Here is a 23,930-nt window from a genome sequence, read left to right as displayed (position 1 = left end):
AAAAAGGTCTATTTCTGTGCTTAAATATTTTGCCAGGCATAGCAAGTTTTGTTCTTTTAAAATGCAAACAAAAAAGCAACAAAACCAACAGAAAGTTCTGCCCTTTCTCTGGTGTAGTCTCTAGAAGACCCAGCTAGAAATATCCCAGAGTGGCTACCGGCAGCAGCAGTAAGGCATAGCACAAAACCAGGGTCAACGCGTTGGACTTTTTCCTGTAGAAGAGGGCTCTCATTAAGCTTCCTCTCACAGAAATGATGTTTCCCCCCCTTTTTTTTTTCTGCACTCCAGAACACCAAAGAATTTCTACAGCAGAAAATGAAAGAAAATTCACCTATTTTTAGGCAGCAGCATAACAAAAAGCAGAGGAAACTTGAGACATGCAAACAGATATGGTCTAAGTGACAACACCAGTGCTGGCAATTCCCAGGTTCTAAGGCAGGAATGTGTCTCCCCTCACCCTCTTTTGGACCGCTCTATCCCACATTTCTCCCTCTTGGAGCTCTCCCTTGTTCATTCCCATCAAAGTGTCTCTCTTGGAGAGGTTAGTCCAGGCTGGCTTCAAAGCCATGTTGGCTGCTGCAGGCTGAGTTTTGGAGCTCTCCAAGGATGGAGATGGCAGCACTGCTCCCGTCCCTGTCCTGGGGCTGCATCAGTCTCACCAAGAGGAATATTTTATATATCTAATGGAAATTTCCTTGCTTCAGCTCATGCTCCCGGCCTCTGCTCCCGAGAAGAGCCTGGTGCCATCCAGGCTGTAGCTCCCGCGGGCGCTGGAGGGTCTCCCAGCAGTTTCCTCCTTGCCCTCTGCTCCCTTCCCCGTGGGTGGTTTGGGTCTCTGCCCCGCGCCCGGTTCCCCGCAGGAGCTGGGGCCCTGGGTGCCGTGCGGCGGGGGCGGCCGCCGCCGTGCCGAGCTGCTTCGCGCCGTCGGAGCCGGCGAGACGGCTCTGCTCGGTGCCAGGCGCAGTCACGCGAGCCACACAGATGCTCCCCGTCGCTTCTCCATGGCAACGGCCTGCGGAGGCGCGCGGCCCGCGGGGGCAGGGAGCCCCAGCTGCCTCCGACGGGGCCCGGCCTCGGCCTCCCGCTGCCGAGTGCCCTGTGGCGCAAGGGAACGCAGCCCAAAGCCCTTCAGAGACACACAACTTGCTGCCCTCCTTGTGCATGCAGGGATGGAACAACTAAAGACCCAAAACAGGCAGAATTTATCCGAGCTCGTGACAATTTTTATCTATGTAAATGTGTCAGACTTGAAAAATCCAGTATTTCAGCATCCTGTCAAAGCAAAAGCTCCTGTCTGTCCTGTAGGAAACCCACAGTCTTGGATCTGTGTAGGACCAGGACTTAGATTAGGCCTAGCTCAGACGAGACTGTTTTCTCAGTCAGAAGAATATGCTCTTTTTAGGTATAGAATTTTTTTTGTTTTCCAAAAAAGGAAGAGACCTTTGCTCTGATAATTCAAATGTAAAAAGGCAACCAGGCAGGCAAGCCAGAAACAGTTTCAGGAGCACCACGCAAAGGGCAAAGGCAAGAAATAAAAACTGTTTCAGATGGAGCAAGGCACAGGAGAGTCTGGAGGGCCACAAGCTGGCCAAGACGTAACAGGAGCGTCAGTGCTAGATATGGCCAGAACAGAAAAACCAAACGAGTATTTCGCATCTGTGGTCAATGAGGAAAAGCTCAGAGAAGCTCCTGGGCCGTTTTTTCTTTATATGGACATGGCATAGGATTTGGCTCACGCTTAAGTGTCAGCAGAAGAACAGACAAATCCAAGTGTGCAGATTCACCAGGCTGAGGCGGCTGTCGCTTGGCTTTTCCTTGAACTGGGTAATGGCTCCTAAATCTACTACAGTTCGTTAGAGGAGTCCATGAACACGTGGTATTGCCCCTGTAGACTCCCCGAAGGTCTGTCAGAAAAGTCTTGCAGAAATGCAGCTGCAGAAGGATAAAAGGAAAGGGCTTAGAGTGGATATTTAACTGGTGGCTAAAGGATTTCTCAAAGATTTCTCCAAGTTGGGTTCCTAAATGGAGGGAGCTCCTTTGAGGAGCCCCACGGGGAGCAGTGATGGGCCCTCCACACATCAGCATATCCATAAACAGCCTTGAAAAGGAGTTGAAGAATGGGCCGACAAACTTTGCTGATGATCCTAAGATCCTCAGGGTCACAAACACACGAGCCACTGTAAAGATCTGAAGCAAGCCCTGAACACACTGATTAACTAGGTAATGGAATAGCTGGAAACGTCTAGTGCAGGTAATTACTCCGATAAACCCACCTACATTCAGCGGCACGGTGCTGGGCTCTGCCCAGACCCTCACCCACGGAGCTGGGCTGTTTCTCTCCCCAGTTTGTTGGCGCATCATCCCCAGCCGAGCTGCGCTTGGACGTCGCGCGCCAGTCGCTGCCTTCGCTCGGAGCGCGGCCACAGCGAGCGGGACGGGCTCAGCGCGGCGAGGAGCTGCCATGGGCACCGGAGACGGGCGGTGCAGGAGCCCTTGGGGAGAAGCATTGGCTTCGTGCCCTCTGCTCCCACCGTCCTGCACAAAACACCTGCCCCAAGCACAGGGACAAGGGAATGACAAAGCACTGACCTGGAGAGCCCAAGGGATTGATGTGCCAGTGTCACCAGTGGAACGACCCGGTTCAGCAATTCCCACTCGTCCCAACAGCCCAGAGAGGTGGTGATGAAACACGGGTGGTGGGGGAGCATCAGCCCCTGGAGGTGGGAGCTAGATCCAGGCTCTTGTGCTCCCATGGGTTTCTCTTCTTTCTTTGCCTTTTGAGTTTCACAGTCATAGAAAGACTGTATGGGACCTCCAGGGAGCTCTGCCAGCTCCACGCGGGTCTCGCATCAAGGCTAATCTCGCGGGCTTTCCCGTGCCCAAGCCAGGAGGGCCCCTGACGTGGCGCTTAGCGACTTGGGGGACCTGGAGTTTCCCATTTCCAACCTGCTGCCATCAGTAGGAGCTGGGGGAGCTGTCAGAGTTAATCTGGGAGGCAATCCCGGAGGCAATGGATATTGTTTTATGTTCAATCAAACTGAGAATCCCAAGGTCTCTCACGTACCAAGAGGTGACTCTGAAATATCCAGCCATCTCCCTGCTCAGTTAATTTAGTCACTCCAAGATGTTCCCAATTGAACTGATCGATTAGAAACTCACTCTAACGAGACACTAAGAAAATAACTTTCCCAACACTGGCATAATTAAAATTAGGCAATACATCACGGGAGCAGTATCAACAGCCAACGCGTTGGAGTTAGCCAAGAACCGGGGTCTTGCTTTGAGTGGATTCATTTGGACAGGGCCCTTCGACAGCGGCCAAGCACCGAGCGCCAGCAAACGAGGGCCGGTTGAGCTGCAGCCCCGCAGGCCCCCGGCCCTGGAGAGCTGCACGAGCGGCAGTTCGGAGCCGTCATGCCTGGCAGCAGGACGAGGCACCACCTGCCATCCCGAGGACAAGACCTAACCTGCAGCTACCAGGCCCGGCCGCAGCCTCCCCGCCTGCCTTCCCTTGCTGTGTGACCCACGGCAGGGCACACGGAGCCGGCCTCCAAAGTGAAGATGTAGAGGGAGCCTGTGCTGACCCGGGGGTGGAGAGCACGGGAAGCTGGGCCGTGCCGGGGCTCCGGGAGCCGCTCTGCCCTCGCGAGCGGGCGCTAAGGACAGGCAGGATGGGCCTTGACGCAGCACCTTGGCACAAGGTCCCGTGCGGCCGGACGGCACCAGCCCCGCTCCCGCCACGGGGCAGTGCCAGAGCCAGCGCCACCGGCCCCGGTGGGAGGCATCCCGCTGCTTGGAGAACATTACGTTGCTGCCCTTTTCATTACGTTGCCCAGCAAACGTTCCCATGAAATACAGGCCTAATTATCTACCCACATTCGGATCACTCTAAGCTGCAATTTTCTGTTCCTCTGTGGACTTTGCTTTCCTTCTGCGGGTCCCATGATTGAAATACACTCAATTAGCTGCTACTCGGCTGGCTGAAATCTTGAGCTGTCTTCCCGAGGCTGCTTCATCCGGGTCTACCTGGCATTACAAAAGCCAGACAACATAAGCTCACACACACACGCCCATGGGGATTGAGGGCTTGTCCTAAAATACAGCCTGTCCTAAAATACAGCCCCAGAAAACTAACATGGCTTTCTAAACACAAACCCGAGGTGACAGGAGGGAGCCGGGGACCGCAGCAGCGGATGGAGGGAAGCTGCTCTTGCCCAGCAGCCCCTGGACCGGGGGGCCGCTGGGAGCCACCAGAGTCACGGCCCCACAGTCTGGGGCTCCTCAGCAGGGTGACCCTGCACCACCCTGCTGGGGCCTGTGAGCTGCACCCCACAACCAGCAAGGGGTTTCATGGCGCTGGTCCTCCAGCCTGGAGGAGCCACGGGCAGCCCTGCAGATGCTGGCTGTGCCCGTAGCTATGGGGGCTCCGCGGGGATAGAATTCCCAAAACAGCCTCCCGACGGGTCTGGCGCTGAGTCATTGCTCAGGGCTTACTCAGGTTTGCTCCATCTCAGTACTTCATTGCTTGGCAAAATAACACTCTGTGTGTTGACATTGGCGCTTCCTAGGAAAGTTCAAGTTTCAGGTGCACGCGCTGTGTTTAAGCGAGAAGAAAACAAATCTCATATCAAGAAGAGCTTGCACAAACACGTCGCTGTAAGGACCGTCAGTCCAAGGTTCCGCTCCGACCTGCCCCACGTGGAACCTCCCCAGCCATCGCAGGGAGGGCAACCCCAAGGGCGGCAGCAGCATCACAGGGGCTGCATTTACACGTCCCTTCCTGATGGACGGAGAGGAACGACCGGCGATGGTTGTGACAGGAGGAGTCAGGAGAGGACGAGGGGGCAAGGAGAAGCGAAGGAATGCTTCAAATACATAAGAGGCTGAAAGAAGGTCTATAAGATGAAACAATAGCATTAACTGTGGAGGAGAAATTCCTGTTGGACATGAAGAAATATAAGGCAAAAGATGGGGTGCTGATGAGGCCTGGTGGGGAGATGAGAAGCTCCAGCACAAGGGGAGCGGGTTCCATGGCGCCCGCCCGGCTACAGTGGCTGAGGGAGCAGCCAAGCCTCGCGGCACATTGCAGCAGGGCAGCAGCCCCCGGTGCGGCACGGCGAAGCAGCGGGACCTGCCCTCACCGCCCGGCTCGGGCCCGCCCGCCCCAAAGCAGCTACCGAAAGCAAAAAGGCGACGTGCAAGAACGGAGGAAAACGGGAGCCATCAGTCGCTACCCAGCCATCATCGCAACGGATGTCCCAGCACGAGGAAAACCCACGGCCGGCCAAACCCCGACACAAAGAAGCTGTCACCTAAATAGAATAGAAACAAAATAAACCTTAATGATTTCACAGGTCCAGATCACAGACCTAGAGAGGCGCTAAGTTATTTCGGTTGCAGAGAACCTCTGGAAGGGTCTCTGGTGCAAGGTCCTGCTCAGAGCAGGGCTGACGCTCAAGGGTCATCTGGGCAAATCTTGAGAACCTGTGAAGATGGAGGTGCCCTAGCAGTTCTGCAGCACACGGGCTACTAAGCAAGGGCTCCACGTTTCTCTCCTGCATTTAGGAGGCAGCGGGAGGACGGGAACGCAAGACACGAGGATGGTGAAACCAGCTGTGGTTCGCGAGCTGCTAAGCGAGAGCAGCTCAGGTAACATCTGTGGGGTGCGCAAACTAGCCGCCAACTTGCACCCAAGCGGAGCGCGGAGAGGAGCCACGGGGCTCCATGGGGCTGGCAGCCCCACACCGCGGCTCGGGGACGGGGAGAGCACCCAGCCTCAGCCCACAGCGCACGGAGGATGAAAAACCTACCCACCAGGGCGGCCTAATGGAAACGTCTTGTCAAATGAGCCTCAGCTCAGCCGCTGAGAAAATTACCGGTTTGCAGATAAAGGTTACTGTGCAGCCATTATTTGCTTAGCTTTTGGCAATGTGTTTGACTTAATATCATATGACACCCTAATTACAAATTTAGCGCTATACAGCCCCAATAAGGGCCGGCGCTGAGCAGATGCCGGGCTGCTAACCCATCTCCCAAACAAGGAGCCCTGCTGAATGGAGCTGATTGCGGGAGCCGGCCCCAGCCTGCCACTAATCAGTGTTTTCCTCCCTGATGGAGGAGCCGGCACAAAACACAGCTGATGAATCAAGCAGCTGCTGCAAGCCCCAGGGGCAGTGAATACCACAGAGAAGGTAAACCAAGGGAGCGGGATCTTCTCCGTGGGCAGATCCCGTTCAGCTGGGCAGCACAGAAAGGGGCCGCCTTGCAGATGGGGACGACAGAAATGCCTTGTGCCAGAAAGCCGCAATATGAAAATAAAGCCACTAACACCTAGATACCAGGGCAAGAAGGCAGCGGGGCTGGAGGCGAGCAGGGAGCGAGCCAGGCTGCAGCGAGCCGGCCCATCCCACGGTGGCAGGTTCCTCCGAGTAGTTGCACTGCGCTTGCACCAAGCGCCTGCTTTTCTCCAGAAGAGGGAAAATCTTCCCAATTCTTGCACTGAGGCTCTGCCTGCTCCCCATCTGACATTACAGCTGGGAAAGGCCCTGCTCCACCCACGTTTTCCCCTGCATCGGCCACCTCACTGGAGTCAGCGCTGTGCCCCAGTCTGGCGGAGGGGAGCTCGGCTCCGTGCGGATCCCCAGGCCGCCCCGGCGGGTTGGGCAGGACACGGAGGGCCCTGGGGTGGGCACTGCTGGCGCAGGGCATCGTGCAGGGCTGCCAGACCGGGGTGCGACCCGCGCACGGCCCAGCGGGACCGGCAGCCACGGAACAGGCTGCAGAGACAGCTGCGACATCCAGAGCTCGGCTGCGGAGGATGAGGGAGGAAAAATGCGACCCGTTACTCAGAACAGACTCTTAATCTCGCATGATTTTCCCTCCATCTTCCCCGGTGTGCCCCAGGTGTCATTTCCCAGCACAACAGGGCGTAGAGCGACGCAGCAGCCCCAACCGGCGCAGGCGGCAGCGCTCGACTCCCAGCAAAGCCGAGGCCACTGATCACAGCCAGCTCTCGGAGCAGCTCTGACGGCCAGAAAGGTGGGACACACAACCGAGGTAACTGTATTGGGACAGTGAACAGGTCCCCTGGGGCAAAACCAAGCGCTGCACAACGTGGACTCAGGAACATCCAGAGTCATCTCAGGATTTCATCTGTGCTCCAGGTCTACTCCTCATTTCCCAGTCAGGAGAAAAGGCTTCTGTGTTGCAACCCTCTGTAAGCAGAGACCTTGTGTGGACTTCACCTGCTTCGCATCTCCTCCCAAGGAGAGCTCGGAGCTCCCAGGGGCATCGCTGGTGCTGCCGGATGGGAATGCTCTCCTTCCGCCTGCTTGGAGCAGCTCTGCGGAAATGAAGCCAACTGCCCTTTTTAAACAGCTCTAAGGCAGGCACTTAAATGAATTCACTCCTTTCTTTCTGGTCTTTCAACAAGCTGAGAAGCCTCTCATGCAGCCCTTACTAAGACTACACTGTAAGCAATCCCTTCAAAAACTGACATCTCCAGCTCGCCAGGCAGCCTGTGCCTTCACACAAGCCCCCAGGTGCTCTGCTTCCAGTGCAGAAATTCCCCTTGGAGCTTTCTTGGAAAGATTTCCTCCTTCTTCAATGGCAGGCAACAGCCTGCACAACTGCAGCTTTTCACCTGCTCCACATCCCTGGCCGTTGGTCCGGAGGAGCCAGACCCCCGGGGAGGCACCCAGTGCCCGGGCGGGCCCAGGCGCGGCTGCGCGCGCGGGTGTCCCCTCCGCATGGCTGCTGCAGCTCCTGGCAGAGCACCAGGGCACCTCAGCAAAGGCAGCAGGTTTCAGGAGCACCTTCAGCCTTCTGCTTGGGTGACAAACGTCCTCAAGGCAACCGCACCCAAACCCAGCGCCCAAGGGTGCTTACATCCAGGAGGAGCCACTTTCATCCTGTAGCCGAGAGGAGGTATCGGCAACAACAGATGTGAGACAAGAGGCGCAGGCACCGGAGGGGCCTGGGCTCGGCCCAGCTGGCGCCGACCGCTGCCAGGCCCGGGGGCGAAGAGCTCTGGGGATCTTTTATAACGCTTGACAAGACACCAAAAAATACACGGAGTGCGTCCTGCTGGGCTATATATTGATGGGCATCCAAACACACACGTGGCCCTTCGCATCAGACACGAGCGGGGGCAGGCTGGGCACTTCTGTCTATCACTGCACTTGTCAGATCTTTTTCATTCAGGGATTCGTTCCCAAGCGACAGCAGAGAGCCCCAGAGAGCCCCATTCCAAGCACAGGGGTGGGGAAGGCTCCATTCCTGCGGCCCTTGGTGAGAATGTAGTGAGATCTGGGCAGGTTTCAGTGCCCAAAAGCAGTAGTCAAAACAGCAGCTTTGGTGACCACAGCGTGATCACACCAGGTCCCATGGAAAGCAAGCTGTCAGCAGCCAAGGACCAGAGTCACCTTGAATCCAACAGAATCATTTTATTTAACCAGGCAAACCCAGCTACATATAGACTCTGGAATTGCCTGGCAAATACCCCCTGCATGATCCGCCAGGATGTGTTCCTGCCAATGGCCCAAGTAAAGAGAATCTAGTTTTGGTGTTCACCTCGATTGATTTATCATGTTTGAATTGCCCAAAGAGCTGAGTGAAATACACTGGGGCTTGCTCGCTCCTGCCACAGCACCCGGTTGAAAGTCACTGAGGAGTTAATTGCAACCTAACACCAACCTACTACTGCAGCCCACGAACACCTTCTTCCTCCCTTTCATGCTGCTGCTCGGAGCCTTTTCAACAACAGACGCACAGGCTGTTGCGGGATGTTCAGTTCTTCTCAGGGTCTTCAGAGTAAAACCAACAACTAGAACTTTTGGCAACAAAAAATAATCAAGGCAACTTTTGAGGGCACCTCCCCGGCCGGTTGCTCCGCTGGGAGCCGCTGGCGCTGGAGCTACAGGGCCTGGCACGGAGCCCCCGAGCCGCGCGGGCACTGCAGAGCTCTGTGCTGAGCACAGGGCCCGTTCACAATGACTTGCATAACTCCAACTCAACAGTGTTCTGTTTTCAATTAGGTGAATATATATATATATATATATATATATACGTGTGTGTGCATGAAAATAAATAAAAATGGCCGTTGTCAGTACAACTGGGCTTTGGCTACGGCCACAAAGCTCAGGCTCTCCTCTGCGTGCTGGCCTGCTCTCCTGTGCCGCTTGCCTCGCAGTCCAAATGGGGGAGATTTTTGCGCCGTCTTAGTTGGACATCCTCATCCTGAAGGGAAAAGAGAAAAGGCACAAACTCATTCGCCAGCCCCCCTTGGGCTGGGTACCAACCTGCCCTCCCGCCCTCCACCGCTTTTCTGCCACCAGCCATCCAGCCCAAGGTCCTTGAATGCAGCCGGGACAGTGGGTGGCTCAAACCACCACTCCAGGTCCTGCTCCAAACGCCCAAGCCACTTCACATGCTCATGCTGACAGCCACCGCGGCCAGGCCCCTTCCCAGACTGCTCCATGGGGAAGCTTTTCTCATCCAACAATAAGAGCGGCTGCTTCAGCTTTTAATCTTGCTGGCTACTCCAGCCAGAACAAGGAAAGGAGGGAGCGACCTGGAGCTCAGGTCGTGGCCAATGTCCTGCGAGCTGGGCCCCCCAGCACAGGTTCTCCTCCATATGGGCCCAAGTTCCCACAAAATCTTAGAGCTACCTTGGTTGGAAGGGGCCTCTGGAAGTCTCTGATGAGATCTCCTGCTCAAGGGGGACTAATGCTAGTGCTCGATGAGGTTGTTCAGGTCCTTATCCACTTAGCTTTTGAACAGCTGCAGGGATGGAGCTTCCACTGCCTCTCTGGACAACCACTCTAGTATTGAACCGGGCACATTGTAGAATATTTTCTCCCCCATGCGCGGGCAGACTTGCCCGTTGTCCCCGTCCCACTCGGCCTCTCGCGGGGCGCTCCTGCGGCCGGCCTCGCTGCGTCTGCTCTGCTCAGCGGGCACTGCCACCCCGTCCTCCCCGGCCGGGCAGGGACTGCCTGCGCCCTGCGTCGCACCGGAGCCTCCCCGGCCCGCAGCGAGGCCACCCAGCTTCCCAGGACATGGCACAGCCTGGAGCAGCTCCTACCGAGTCGGAGTCTTCTTCAACCTGGTTGCTTAGGAAATTAATATAATCATCCTTCTGGCTGTCCAGAATTTCTTCCTCATATTCAGTCTGGTAGTCTGACTCATCTGCAGAGGGGAGAGAAAAAAACAACCATTTGTGACTAGCAGTTGGAAAGGCAGCAAAGGCCGGGAAGAGAAGGACGACAATGGCCCTCACACGGCTCGGGGAGGCAGCTGCGGCCCAGCCAGATGGGGCGCCTCGAGCGCACGTGTTGGCCCCCTCTGACCACACACGAGCCTCTCTCTGCACCCGCTCACGTGGTGGGGCGCCAGGATGCCCAGCTTTGAAGAACTGGGCACAAAAGCTGCGAGCTACGAACCGCCCGTGTCCTCGCGGTGCTGCCCAGCCCGACACAGCACCAGGCGTGCACCACGCACAGCGCCTCACATCAAGCACTTTGTCGCACATGGTGGGTTCCCCATTTCTTTTCCCATTTCATTTTCCCCATTTTTGGAGGGTGAAAGATCCACGTACAGCTAATGAGTGAGGGCATATTAAATGGGAAACCCAAGAAAGGGGTTTGGCTGTAGAAGCGCACCCAGGTCTGAGGCCAAAGGTAACAGTGTATTCAGTCCCTCAGAATCACAATTTTACCAGCTCCTTTACAACCACTTGCTTCTGATGGCTCCAAAGCAGAGGAATTCTAGCGCCAGCTGCAAGGTGGGCACGACCTGAACCACTGCACAGACCCCCGGCCAAGGCCCTGCGCTCAGGGGATGCTCCCAGCACTCCTGCCTCCAGCAGCCCTCTCGTTCCTCAGTTCCCCACAAACTCCCCCATTTACCCTCAGTACATTCTTGAGCTCTGTCTCACATCAACTCAGGTGTCACCAGCTGACGAACTGTGCCAGTGCAGCTGCCCACGCAGCTCCGCAGAGCCCATCCCCACGGGCCGGCCAGGCTGGCGCGCGAGCCCAGCCCGGCTCCGCTGAGCACCTCTCCTCTCCGTTTTTTAGAACGCAATTCATAGCATAGCAATAATTTTAGGGCTAAACGGTGTTTTCTGCAACACTTGAGAGTTACTTCAGGTCTGCTCGGAGTTGCTGAGTCCCCGAGCCTCAGGCCGCGCGGTGCCCTTGGCTGCTCAGGGGTCCTGAGAAGCACAAACCCGATGATGGGGGTGGCATCCGAGAGACACAGCCAAGCAGCCCATGAGCAGCGCTGCAGCCCAGGCCTCCTAAAGGCGCCGAGGAAGGAGGGGACCACAGGGCCACGTGTCTCTCCTAAAGCTCCTAAGAATTGTGCAGACCACTCTCATGTTGAGTTTGTTCTTAAGGAGATGCCATAACACGGCAGAACATGGCACCCCAGGCAACAGCACACAAACGGCAGCAGACCAGACGTCAAAAGGACACAGATTTGAACAAAAAACAAGGTGAAATATCTGCTTTTCAGCTCAGCAGTGAAGCAAATGGCTTGTGTTTAAACTGGTTCCTTCATTAAGTATTTCTCTTTTTGGAACACTCAATAGCATCTGCTGGGTGCTGAAGACAACAGTACAACCTGTTCCGCAGCATTTTATTCAAACATGACAACTACAACCGATGGTGAGAACATTAGCACTAAAGGCATTTGGCCCTTCTCTTCTGTGGTTCAGAGACTCACTGCTAACCTTTACCAAAAACACTACCAATAGGTTGGGATAAAATGCCCTGGAGAACCTGGATACAGCAACAAGCAACACAAACAGCACTGGGCACTTTACACCTCCATCCAGACTTCCAAGGTCAAGCCCAAATACCTCAATTTCCCCAAATTTTTCATTTCCCTTCTTTGCTTGGGTTTTATAGCTTATCTGAACATAATTTTTGTTTTCTTTCTTAGAGCACATTTTCTGACACGTTTTCTTCGCCCAGCCTGCACCCTGCAGTGTGCTCCTCGAGCAGGCAGAGCGTCTCCAACCCTTGAGGTCTGAGATGTCTCCTGGGCATCCTCTCCCGTTCCCATCACCTCCTCGGCGGCACCGCTGCAGGCACCGGCTGCCCGAAGCGCCCGTCCTGCCCGCGCAACACGGCAGCGGCTGCACCATCTTCAACATCTGCAGCGGACAAACGCGAGGGTTCCTCACCAAGGCACCATCTCACAGCCCCAATGCCCAGGGGAGAAGGTCACTGCCCATCTCAGCTCATCCTGGGACAGGCTGTTTCCCTCGGCGAGGCCTGACGCTCCAGACCCCTTGCCAGCAGCAGCTCTGTCCTTGCCGGAGCACCGCGGTGACACCGCATCCACATGAAGGGTTTCACAGCCCCCAGCCACCAAACGAGAGCCCAGGAAGCGCGTGGCTTCACCCACAGCGTAGCGTAAAAGGCTCCTCAAGCTGCAGGTCTCTCGTGGCTCTGGAGCCGCAGCGCTGAGCACACACGGGGGCCGAGGGGAGCGTGCGGCCCGGGCCCGTTCTGTCCCCAATGCCCCCCATACAGACCTGCCTCAGGGCAAACCTCCCACAGCTGCTTTCGGTGCCACTGCTTTGCTGCTCCTCCACATTTCAAGGCCTTATCCAGGAGAAGAGAAATCTTAACAAGAGCAAATAACCAGAAACAATAAAGGAGAAACACCTATCACGGGGCTCCGGTTAAACCACAACAGGCCTTAAAGCCGAGGCCTTCAACAACTGCCTCACCCAGGCTCTTCATTCCTATGCACACTGGCCATTTCCAAGCACATTTGATTAATATTTTCTTCGTAAAGCATATGATTGCAATTAGCATTTCAAATTACCGCAGGGACATCTCTACAAACAGAGTCACAGATGGAAGGGCTGCTAACTTTAGATTCTCCTTTGCAAGAACAAGAATCAGGGAAGGGGGGAGAGACTGGTTATAAAAAGCACGAACATGGGAAGCGACGGCAGACGACAGCCCTGCCGCGCTCCCTCTGATCTTGTGGGTTACTCTCTCCACAGGGAAGCGCTCAGAAGGGCTTGCCTGGGGCACGGAGCTCCAGGGCTTCACCAGCCTGAGGGTGCAGAGATGCGGCAGCCGCTACCTGGTCCTCATTAGCTCCTCATTAGGAACGAGAGGGCACATAAAGCACTCAAGCCGCTGACTCACTCCAGATCATATTCAGCAGAGCAGGAAAAGATCCTTCTAGTCAGGCCTCTAAATCACCCTCCTCCCATTTCTGAAGGACACAAAGCGGGGAGGCCATCGCAAGCACTAGCAGGAGCAAGGAGGCCAGCTCGTCTTCAGGAGAGCCGCCCCGTGTGAGCTGTTACACTCCAGTTGGGCCAAGCTGGCTCCACATCGCTGCCCGCAGCGAGGCACCGTGGGGCACAGCGGGCAGCAGGGCGGCCACAGCCATGGGGACGCCCAGCGGCCACTTCGTGGGGACGAGGCAGCGGGAAGAGGCCCGAGGAGGGAGGGGAAGGGCTGGCACGGGCAGGCTCAGGGCGCGTGCAGGAGCGGAGGCCCCGGCTGCAGGGGAGGATGGCGCCGCCCTTCCCGCCACGGCGCCCCCATCGTCCCACTCACCGTCCGCCACGGGCGCCTTCACCGGCTCGATCCTGGACACGATTTCTGCCAGGTCCGTGAAAGACGGGCTGGGGCAGGTCACGTTCTGAAACACAAGGTGAGTTTTAGGCACATTAACCAAACAGACACAAAAAGCGACACTGAACGGGCGGGAGCTCCAGGCATGTGAAGGCCCCCGTGATGCTCCCCACAAAGGCCATTACTCCTCAGGGAAAAACCCCAGGCAGTCGTCCTGGGCCACCCTGGTCTGCAGAGCTGGGACTCCGAGCACAGAGTCGCTTGGGCAACATCTCATGGAGCGACAGAGGTCACAAAGGAAAACTTTTATTTAATGAAAATTTAAGAACCGTTACAGAAATCTCAAAGGGCAGGGCAGGGCCTGCCTGCAGAGAGAACCCTCTCTCACGGCAACCTCTCTTCCAAAGAGCCCCGCGCTGCTCTTAACTCCATCTCACCCAGGCACCACACTCTCTATTTCCAAGAGCTTCCTGCTCTGATTTCTCTTCCTATCAAATTCAACCCAGGCACCAAGCGCCCGTGGGGCCTTCGCACCCGCAGCGGTCACAGGGGAGAGCAGGCAGCTCCGCCTGCCCCCTCAGGACCGGACACAACATGAAACCCCGGCCCTTTTGCCTTGTCTTGCCCCCACATCCCTAATTTTCAGTGAGCAGAGGAGAGACTGGGGGAAGAGCCGATAGGGAGACACGTCCCGGGGCTGCTCGGACAGCCCGTGCGGAAAGGTGGGCGCCGTGCGGGGCCGAGCGAGGCCCCGCTGAGTCACGGTGCCCGTGGCTGGAGCCCGCGGCAGCCGCAGCTCCTCGCTCACCGCTGACCTTCTCAGCCACAACCCGCTTTTGATGTCGCCTCGCCAGGACGGAGCGCACTGCAGAGCGGGGACAAAGAGCTGCCGGGAGCAGGGCACGGAGACAGAGCCAAAGGGAACGAAAAGAAAAGCCCTGTCTGGAACGAAACAGCAGCAGGACGCACGTTTTAAAAGATTAAAAAAGCAGGGAAGCTCAGCAGAAGGTCTGGCCATTAGGGAACTGGTGAGAAGAGTCAGTCCAACCTCATTTTGAGCACACGACCCAGAAGATCCCAGAAAAACTTTTACAGAGGCTGGTTCCAGGCAGATAAAGAGCATTTACACCTTCATTTCTTGCCATAGGGCAACACAAGAGGGAGGTGCTCCAGGAGAGGCCACAGCATTAAGGGCTGTCACCGACTCCAAACCATGCGGGTTTCAAATCCTCGGGACTCCAAGACCAGAGTGGAGGGAAGACCAGAGCACTGCAGGAATTGCCAAAAAAGACCCCGCGCGGCTCAGGTCCGGGTGAAACCTCCTCTCAGACCTCTCTGCCGGTAGTTTTTTCCAAGGAGGAGGAGGAGGATGTATTCTCTTCAGCACAATCTTTAATTAAAATCAATGAGGGAAAAAAGACAGACACTACCATAGTGTGTGAGATTATATTTAGCTTTGACTGTGAATAACACTTTAATAGACAAAACTTCCCTGAGGAGATCCAATTAGCAGCCCTGCATTCCTCTGCAGTGGGGAAGGGAGGGAGCTGTTTAAGTAGTGAAGTCTGTTAGGTCCCCTCCTCCCCTAGGAATAACTGAAACACTCAAACGGACCACGGCATCAAAACTTCTGCCTGTCAAAGGCGAGTTAAAAATATCAGCTCTAATCCCGGGAAGAGAGCAGAGATAAAGGACTTAAGTGACTAATGGACTCGAGGAGAAAAGAAAAAAGAAAAAATGTCAGTGGAAGCTGCTTTAAGAGGAAGATATTTTGTCAAAATTATTCTGCCAAAAAAAAAAAATATATAAAAAGATGATGTTCTTACTGGACTCCAGACTTTTCAGACCACTAGCAGACTTCTTAGGTCCTTGAAGTACAGTCTGGAACTCAGGCTGGGCTTCAGCCCTGAGGAACATGCAGAACTGACAGCACCTGCTCCGTTTCCAGGGCAGTTTGTCAAGTCATGCTCCCGAACCCATCATTTTCACAACCTTGGTGTCTCGGCAATGAGCACTTTCTGCCCTGTTGTCAAGTATATACCTAGAAAGGCAATGGCAAGCAACGTCTGTAGCAGCTACATGACGTATTTTATCTCCAGGGCAGCTAAGTGCCAGGAAAAAATGGGTAGATTGTGACAGATGTTCTGCATGCACAGCTATATCATCATGATTTAGCTGAAACATTAACCTGAATTATTAGTTCCTATGTACCGGGCAATTTTTAAAGAAATCTTCTCTAAAAGGTGTATTTGTTAACAGCACAGAAGATGATGAAGGTTATTATCAATTGGAGACAAAAGTTAGAGGGTGAAGGAGGATATATAACCGTTTCTGACAGCAGCAGCACACTCCTTGCTGTCCCTCCAGTGCTCGTCACGACTCCTGACACACACACAAGCACAAACCAGCTTATCACTGGTTTGTTAAAGATCTGAGATCCACGAGACAGAACCAGGAGGTCTCTTGTGCACACATCTCTAGTCTGAGTGCAGCTCAGACTAACTCCTAGCCCAAGCAGTCTTCCTACTATGGAAGTAGGAAGTTCTCTTTGGGCTACTCCAGTCATCAGCTGAGGGCCCACAAAGCTCAGTTCCTCTGTGCACACCCTGTCACATCAGCTTGGGTGGGATTCATCTGGTATCAAGATATCAATGCAAGTCACCCTTGGCTCCCTTCAAGTCAACAGAGCTGAAGGTAGCACCCCCCTTACTCCAAGAGAAGCCACTCCATTTCACCAAGCGCCTCATGCTCCACAAACATTCATTTCTCTCCACAGACTACTGGAAATTGGGGTAATCAGCTCAGGTGCAGACACCAGCTGAAGTCAACTCCACAGCTCGTTGCTGGGTTCCTCACCAGCCCTTCTCCCCTTGCTCAGACCAGCTCCCAACTGAAGTGCTCAGCCACCAATCTTGGGAAGAAGAGCAAATTTTCAATGCCACTTTCCACCTCTATTGACTTCCCTTATTGAAGGTCACTACATTTACGATACATGCTGCAACTGTTTTACAACTTAAAATCTTACTGCTAATTTCCCAAACTTCAAAAAGACGATAAAGATGAATTACTGGGTACACAAAGCCTTTGTAGCACTTGGGTTTTAAATTAAAGAAATTAAAAGGAAGGTAAGGATAATGAACCAATTTATTATAATATACCCATTTCCTCAAAAATGGGACACCATCCTTAGAAAAAAATACAATTCCCATACCAGAAATTTGGTCACCTCATGGACAGATACTGAACCAACATGACAGATACTGATGTCAGCTAGAAGCTGACAGCTAGAAGCTGACATCAGTAAGCCCAGGAGACATTATCCTACTTGTAAGCAGAAACCTTAATGAAACTGTAACCACACAGCAACTAGGTAACCCCTGAATTTGCCATAATCAGTCCTTTAAGCCAAAGCAGACAGAATATATGGGAAAAGTGCATGGAATCCAGTACTTTGACTGGATAGTGAGCTTCCACAGAGCCTTGCTGCCAGCATTACGCCATGCTGCTTTCTAGAAAATGAGCGAGGAAAAAAAGCAAAGCAACTCTAAGGCCTAACAGGGATTTTAGTTGTTGGCTGAAAACAGAGCTACAGGAAAGGGGCTCTTCGAGTCTCTGGAAGCATCTGAATTATTCGAGCCACACTGGTCCAGTCAGCACCCAAGATCAAATGCCAGAGATGCCAGTTCATGTCCTCTGTGACAGGGACCAGGCAGTTGAGGGGAAAAAGTCACCACCTTGGTAGAGCAGCATCTAGGACCATGAAGAATATTCAGGTGGAACCAAAGGTTTGGGGTACAAGAACACATGAAGGCCCGATGGGCAGGGCAGAACTCAGCTCAGCGCCCTGCACGCCATGGACCCGCATAGGGAAGGAGAGGAAGGTGGCCCCCGCAGCCACGCATCTCACAGCGCTGCTTCCTGGGGAACGTGTTGCCTTCTTCAGTCACGCTTCCACAGCGAGCCATTCCAAGTCACAAATATGAATTAACCGTCTATTAGAACAGAACAGCGAGTGCAGAGCCTCGCTGCCATGTGCTGCACCAGTGTCTGGGGCTCCATCAGAGTGGGCAGCGTGCTGGGGGAAGGCAGGGAGAGCCCTCTGCAAGGTCCCATGGTGGGTGGCACAGGAGGAGAGCCTGGCAAAGCCGCCTTGGCTATGAGAGCTCCCCCCCACACACAGCCAAACCACTTTGGCAGTTTCAAAGCAGGTCTTGACAAAACCCTTGTCAAGGGTTTTTAGGGTCTTTAGGGATTCAAGGGTCTTAGGCAAATGACCACCAGCCCCAATTTTCAAAAGGGGCCCAGTCCTCTCGATGCAAAAAGCAGCTCTGGAATGGTCTGTAAGGTTGAAAGGAGAGAGACACAAAGAGAGAGCTTCCTCATTAAGGAGAAGCTCAACTGTGCCCCTACATCCACGGATGAAGCCAAAGAGATGTTCTCTTTTGCAAAGCATGAGGTTCAAGAAGCAAAGTGGAAGTTTCTGAAAATCTGAACATGCCTTTTCCTGCCTAAAATACAGTTTTAATTAATATGAGTAGCCTCACAAGAAGGACTCGAGGTAATCACTCCCTTTCACGCCCCTGGCCGCACGCTATGCAGTTATGCAGAACACAATTTGCCTTGCACAAAATTGCTTTTGCACGATGGTACATTTAAACTGAACACTCACATCAGAGGTTTTGGATTTGCCAGTCTCTTGTCTGTCTTTTAACATCTTGTCAAGGACTCCACTCCTGCACCACACATTAAACACAGTTTTTCCATGTTGGTATCCCACTTCCTAGAAGGAAACAAAACAAAGAGTCAGGGGGGGAAAAAGTCATTAGGTAATTAGCAGCTAAAAAAAGCCATTATGTCCCATCACCTGCAAATCAGAAGGAAATCCAGAGGGCTACCCAAAATTTGCATGTACTTTTTGGTGCCTAACGGCCTTAGCTAGAAAATCTGCTCAGTCTAAGAAATAAAGGGAATGACTAAACAAGCCAGGTGCTATTTTAAGTCCAAATGCTTACTTGACCTCTGATCCCACACTATGTAATGAAAAGTGCCACCTGACAACTATTTTTACAGCAGTAGCTTCAAACAGGCTGTTCATAAAATAATGCCATATAAAGAGTCTCTAAGCTTAGTATGTGCACGTTCTCTCCATACAGGCTCTTTCTTTAAAAAGAAGCAAGAAAGCAAATTCACTTGCCCCACTTTCTCCTTTTTCCCCCCCTCTATTTTACTGTTTTTTCTCTCCCTCTCAGGTCAAATCTGACACAGAAAAGTTCCTGTAGGGCACTTTCTCAGTAAGGTCAGACCAGACTGCACTGAAAATGCAGTTTTAGTTCTCCGGAACAGAGCAGATAGCACATACACAACATCAAAACCACAAGCTCCATGGACCTCTATTTCAGAAGCCTAAATTAATCTGCACTTGCAATAAGAACATGACTCAATAGCACAAAAACAACCAGAAAAAAAACAAAAGCACACAACTGCTCCAAGTTATACTCTTCTTTAACAAGACAGTAGAAACGCCTTTGAAAAATTCAATTCTCAAGGATAGGGCAGCAGGTGTAAGGAGCCCTGGACTCTATTTCCAGCTCTCCCAGGGACAACACACTAAGCCTTGCGCATGCCCAGCTACCATGGGCAACTGAGGCAGCCCTGGCCACGGGGTTCCTGCCCCTTGTCCAGCTGTTGGAACAGGACTCAAAGCCCAGGAGATGCTCAGAGGGGCATTCACCTCCCTCAGTCTATCGCAGCCTTCAGTGCAGGGTGCAGATGGGATTCAACGTGGGTGCAGAAGGGACCCAGGAGATCTGGAAGTGACTTGATGGGAATGATTCACAATAAGCAAGAGAAGCTGAGCTTCGAGGAGTGAGGCACGGCCAGCTTATCTCTACACAGGCCAATACAGAAGAGCAAGGTTGATCTGTATCCTTTTGAAAATGCTGAATTACAATTTTAGGGCAGGAAGATCTAGAGATATAGAGAGGCAACCATTTCTATTCTCAGGTTAAATCCATTAATGTAACTGAATAAAATAAAAAATAAAACCCACCGCACACTCTATTTGATACCCTATTGTGATTAAGGAATTGCTAAAATGCCCTTTAAGAACACCAGGGTATAAAGCTTCCTTGGGCAAAGGTTATTTAGCTATTCTGTGAGCAACAAAAACCTGGGCAAATGCCTCACAAGTGCAGTAGCTTGAACCCAGAGCTTGTCCGGGGCAAGTGACCTCGTTGAGAGACTCCACTTTTCCCAAGTTCTGTTTTCCCCTGCTGAGACAGGGGAGGAAAATAAATAAATAAATAAAATAAATAAAGCCTGGTGTCTTTAAATCTCTTTAATGACCCCAGATGGGGCAGAGCAATGATGTGACAGTCGCTGTCTGGTCTTCCGATGATCTCTCAGACCAATCCATCAAGGCTTTGGAGAGGGCTTGGGCACCCTCGCTAGCAAAGAGCATTATTTACTGAGGAAGTCTTGGATCCAGCACAGTGTTTGCCCAGGAGCTACAGGACACCAAGCACCCTTGGGAAAAGTATTTATTTTGGACGGAGGTGGGGAGGAAAAGATATCGATGGGTAGTCTGGAGTTTTTGCTATTTGAAATGAAGGACTCTCCCTAATGTGGATCCACAGGACTTAAAGCTATTACTGCCTTTGTTAAGGATTTATACTGCAGCATTAGGAATCAGTATTGACAAAGAAACCTGAAATATATTCTCTGAACTAATGAGGATTGTAGACTTTCAGTACATCCATAGAGAAAATCTGCTTAAAGAAAAAATGGCACTTTCTTCATTTTTAACTAGGCTTGGAGAATGAGAAACACAGGAGAGGTCTGCATTGCCAGAGCAGGCAAAGAATGGAAACAGACAGTAAAACCACCTCCTTAAAATCAGACAATGAGCCAAAATTACTATTATTACCGCAAAATGGGAAGAAATCTTTCATTTCAGAGTGCTGGACTATGTCGCTGTGACACTTCAACCGCACATCCAGAGTCAACTCTCCTCATGCTGATTAGTGACCCATAAACAAATGCTGAGGACCAATGCATGGCTTGGTGCTACTCTTTCTTTAACGTCCTTCCACTGACATTGGTGCTGTTCTCCTGACATTATCAGGTGCAAAGGAACCGCGGATGATATGTTTTATTAATAGAAGTGTTGAAATGTTAACTGAGCCAGATATTTCAGCACGTTGCCCTCTATCTCAGCGGTTCATGGCTTCACCTACAGGCTCCTTAAAAGCTTCCACATGACAACAAGCTGTGCAATCAGGGGAGAAATGACACTGTGTGACAAGCCACAACTGCCCAAAGCAGCTCCAGAACCAAGCGGTTGCAGTGGGCAGCTCAACTAAGCAGTAAGGATCGTCACAACGTTGAGTGAGGCAACTAATCTGTTCACAGGTTATTAACTAAGAGCAACATAGTTAGTTATGTTTACCGGGGCTCACAGTACCCTGGTACCCCTCCATCAATTACTTGCTCTGTGTTAACAGACTTTTCTTACTCTCAGACTACCCGGGCACCAATTAGCGACCGGAAACGGCACAATGCAATGGCAGGGCTATGCAAGGGCTCTGCTTTTACCCCAGATGCACTTACACAGATCTCATCAAACTTGCCGAAGTCCAGGGTGCCGTAGCGGTCAATGGGCGGCCGGATGTACTCGCAGTAGTCGCTGTTCTTGACCATCTCCAGCTGCCGCACACAGCACACGTACGCCAGCCGCGTCTGGATCTCGGCCATGTTCAGCACCTGCCCGCCAGCCCAGAGACAGATTGCAAGGATTTCAGAAATTTCATTGCAGAACACGCTTTGCATTCACAGTGGGAAAGCAAGCAGTTTACGCAGTGGATGTATTCCAGGAGCCCGAAATGCCTGTGGAAGCCTTCACATGTCAGCACCTCCACGCGCTCCCCAGGGTGGCCAGCTACAAGGCTCTACAACCAACAGCAGAAAGGGAGTTGCCATCCAACATGTTTCTGCAGCTCAAGGTGAAACTACGTCTTGCACTCCAGTTTCCGCGGCTCCACAAGAGAGCTCTGTGCTCAGGCAAGAGGAACACCTTCACGTTTCAAGACATGCTCTTGATAATCTTTCGAGACATGCATCAATGATGATGCTCTCTGCTGCACCTGGGCAGAGATTTGTCAGGCTCTTCCCTGTCTCAGGCCAAACACCACTCTGGGGAGCATCAAGTTCAACCACGTCAAAGACAAGGCAGGGAACTTGGCAGCTGCACCAGCTCCCAAAGGGAACCTTGGCCACCACTCAGGGACACCAGGTCCTCGCAGGGAAGGAAGTGGTTACAGGGGGAACAGAGCAGAGCCCAAAGTTCATAATATTTCCTCCAACTTTGAGGAGCACAAATGAATCTCTTTTACTTCCAATTCCAACAAAGGAACATGTCGGTTGTAACTGAGAGGGAAGATGAAGAAGAAAAAAGCATTCGCTTAGGGGAGAGGGACAAAGCTTGAAAATTTAGAAAACACAGAAGAATCCTTAATAGAATGGGAACGACTACATCCAAAAAGAGAAAAAAGAAAATAAAGAGAATCCTAGCAGTCATGTTTATTAGTAGCAGCAATGGTAATGTCAGTTAGTACTGCCTAATACTAGGAGCTCTCCAGTCAACTGTCAAGGGACAGAAAAAACAAAAGACATTTTTAATCGTACAAAGTTACAACTTCTATTTATGCAATTTGTAAATGCTCCCTTTATCAAGGCTAGCTGCACCTGTAAGAAGAGGTTTCTTTGCTCTAATAATTCTGGCATGCTCTCTTTGTAGAGAGAACATCCCTCCTCTTAGTACAGTCTATTATTATACCTTGACTTTCTCCACCAGCGGGTTCCACCTCTTCCAGAGCAGCCACCAGCCAGACAAGCAGTCTCCGTAGTTGGTGAGGTCCGTCTCATCCCGGCTGCCCACGTCGATCGCTATCACCACCTTGGCGCCCATGGACCTTGCAACATCGGCTGGTGGGGAGGAAAGTCGTTACCAGGACCCGCTCTGGCAGCCCCATTCGCTCTGCTGCTGCTCGGCCAAAGGCCCCACGTGGCTGAGGATTGTCCCTGTGTAACCTGCCCTCGCACCACCAGGCTCCATTTGAACAGCTTCAAGCACCAACAGCTCTCCCCAAACACCTTTTTCCCCCAGGAGGCTCCTGCCCTACTTTAACTGTGGACTCCTACCCAAAGGAGAGACCCAACCACCCCATCCCTTAGCACCTGACCTAGCCAGGATGTATCTATGGGGTTTCATGCTGGTTCATGGTGCTGGACTGATAGCAAGTGTCATTTACTGGGTAAACACCTCGCTGTCACCAGTGTGGAGCAGCAGGGCTGGGAGCAGGGACGGGCAGGGGGGACACGCTCAGCTTGAGGCCACGGTTGCACCACGTTACATGTCATGAGAAAGGGCACATTAAAACACACGAGTTCCACCTCACTTGGCTGTCCCCATGCGAGCAACAACTTGGGGAACATGGATAGAGAACAAGGGGCCTAGAGAGGGGACCCCGCAGCAGAGAAACAACTCTGCAGATATAGCACATCAGTGAAGAAAAGGAACAGCAGAGGCAGACAGCGAGGAAAGAGTCTCGTAGGAAGACAGCCTAAGAAAAGCTGGGAGATGCAGGAGCAAGATTCACATTGGGAAACGGGAGAGTCATGAGGTAACACGTCCCACTTTGGAGTCGGTAAAGAGAGGACTAGCTGCAGCCTTTGGATAAGGGCAAGGATTCAGGCGACTCCTAAGGGAGGGAACAGAAGGACACGCAGCTCACAATGAATTTGGATTGCTTCCACACCCCCAGAGTCCAAGATAGTTGCAGGTTCCAGAATAGTTACGCGTAGGAAAATCAAAGCACTGAAGAGCCAATTTAGAAGCTTAATTTAGACACGTATTTAAAACAGAACTGTTCTCTAGCTTGGATTTATATTCTTGGACTGTTTTAGACTATTGTATCTTTTCTTCTCCATTCTTGCATGCGTTCTTCTTGCATCCTCAAGACACATAGGTTTAAAGGTGCTTTGGTTTGCAATTCAGACTTTACAGACACAAACAGCAAACGTCAAATACAGACTTCTTTATGTTGCTTTGTGTTATTTTCATTTCTGTTCTTTAGAGAAATACAGCCCTTTGGGGAAAATAAAGACTGGGTTTGTGTCTTGAACATACAAACTATTTAGATCGCTCAGATGTGGAGCATATCCATGAATCTATACACACTTAGAGTGAAACGGCACTTGACCCCCTCCTGATCTGCCTTCCTTCCCATGCTGTCTGGCTGCGCTGACAGCCCTGTGATGGCC

The 23,930-nt window shown here is 52.5% G+C and overlaps 1 protein-coding gene across 2 annotated transcripts in view; it reads right to left on the bottom strand.

Annotated features, from left to right (window-relative positions):
* Positions 1 to 9,059: 9,059 nt before the first annotated feature.
* Positions 9,060 to 23,930, bottom strand: part of PNPLA7 (patatin like phospholipase domain containing 7) — a 101,926-nt gene continuing 87,055 nt past the window's right edge. For both annotated transcript variants that reach the window (XM_026049324.1, XM_026049325.1), the window contains exons 30-35: positions 22,444 to 22,592; positions 21,219 to 21,371; positions 18,280 to 18,390; positions 13,593 to 13,677; positions 10,085 to 10,188; positions 9,060 to 9,237 (exon numbers count right to left, since the gene is read on the bottom strand). In XM_026049324.1, the coding sequence (XP_025905109.1) occupies positions 9,139 to 9,237; positions 10,085 to 10,188; positions 13,593 to 13,677; positions 18,280 to 18,390; positions 21,219 to 21,371; positions 22,444 to 22,592 (701 nt within the window). In that variant the 3' untranslated portion in view covers positions 9,060 to 9,138. The remainder of the gene's footprint in view (positions 9,238 to 10,084; positions 10,189 to 13,592; positions 13,678 to 18,279; positions 18,391 to 21,218; positions 21,372 to 22,443; positions 22,593 to 23,930) is intronic.

Source organism: Nothoprocta perdicaria, unplaced genomic scaffold (genome assembly GCF_003342845.1).
Source record: "Nothoprocta perdicaria isolate Ctin4 unplaced genomic scaffold, notPer1 scaffold_6, whole genome shotgun sequence".
Classification (NCBI taxonomy): domain Eukaryota; kingdom Metazoa; phylum Chordata; class Aves; order Tinamiformes; family Tinamidae; genus Nothoprocta; species Nothoprocta perdicaria.
This window is presented reverse-complemented; position numbering and strand designations above follow the sequence as displayed.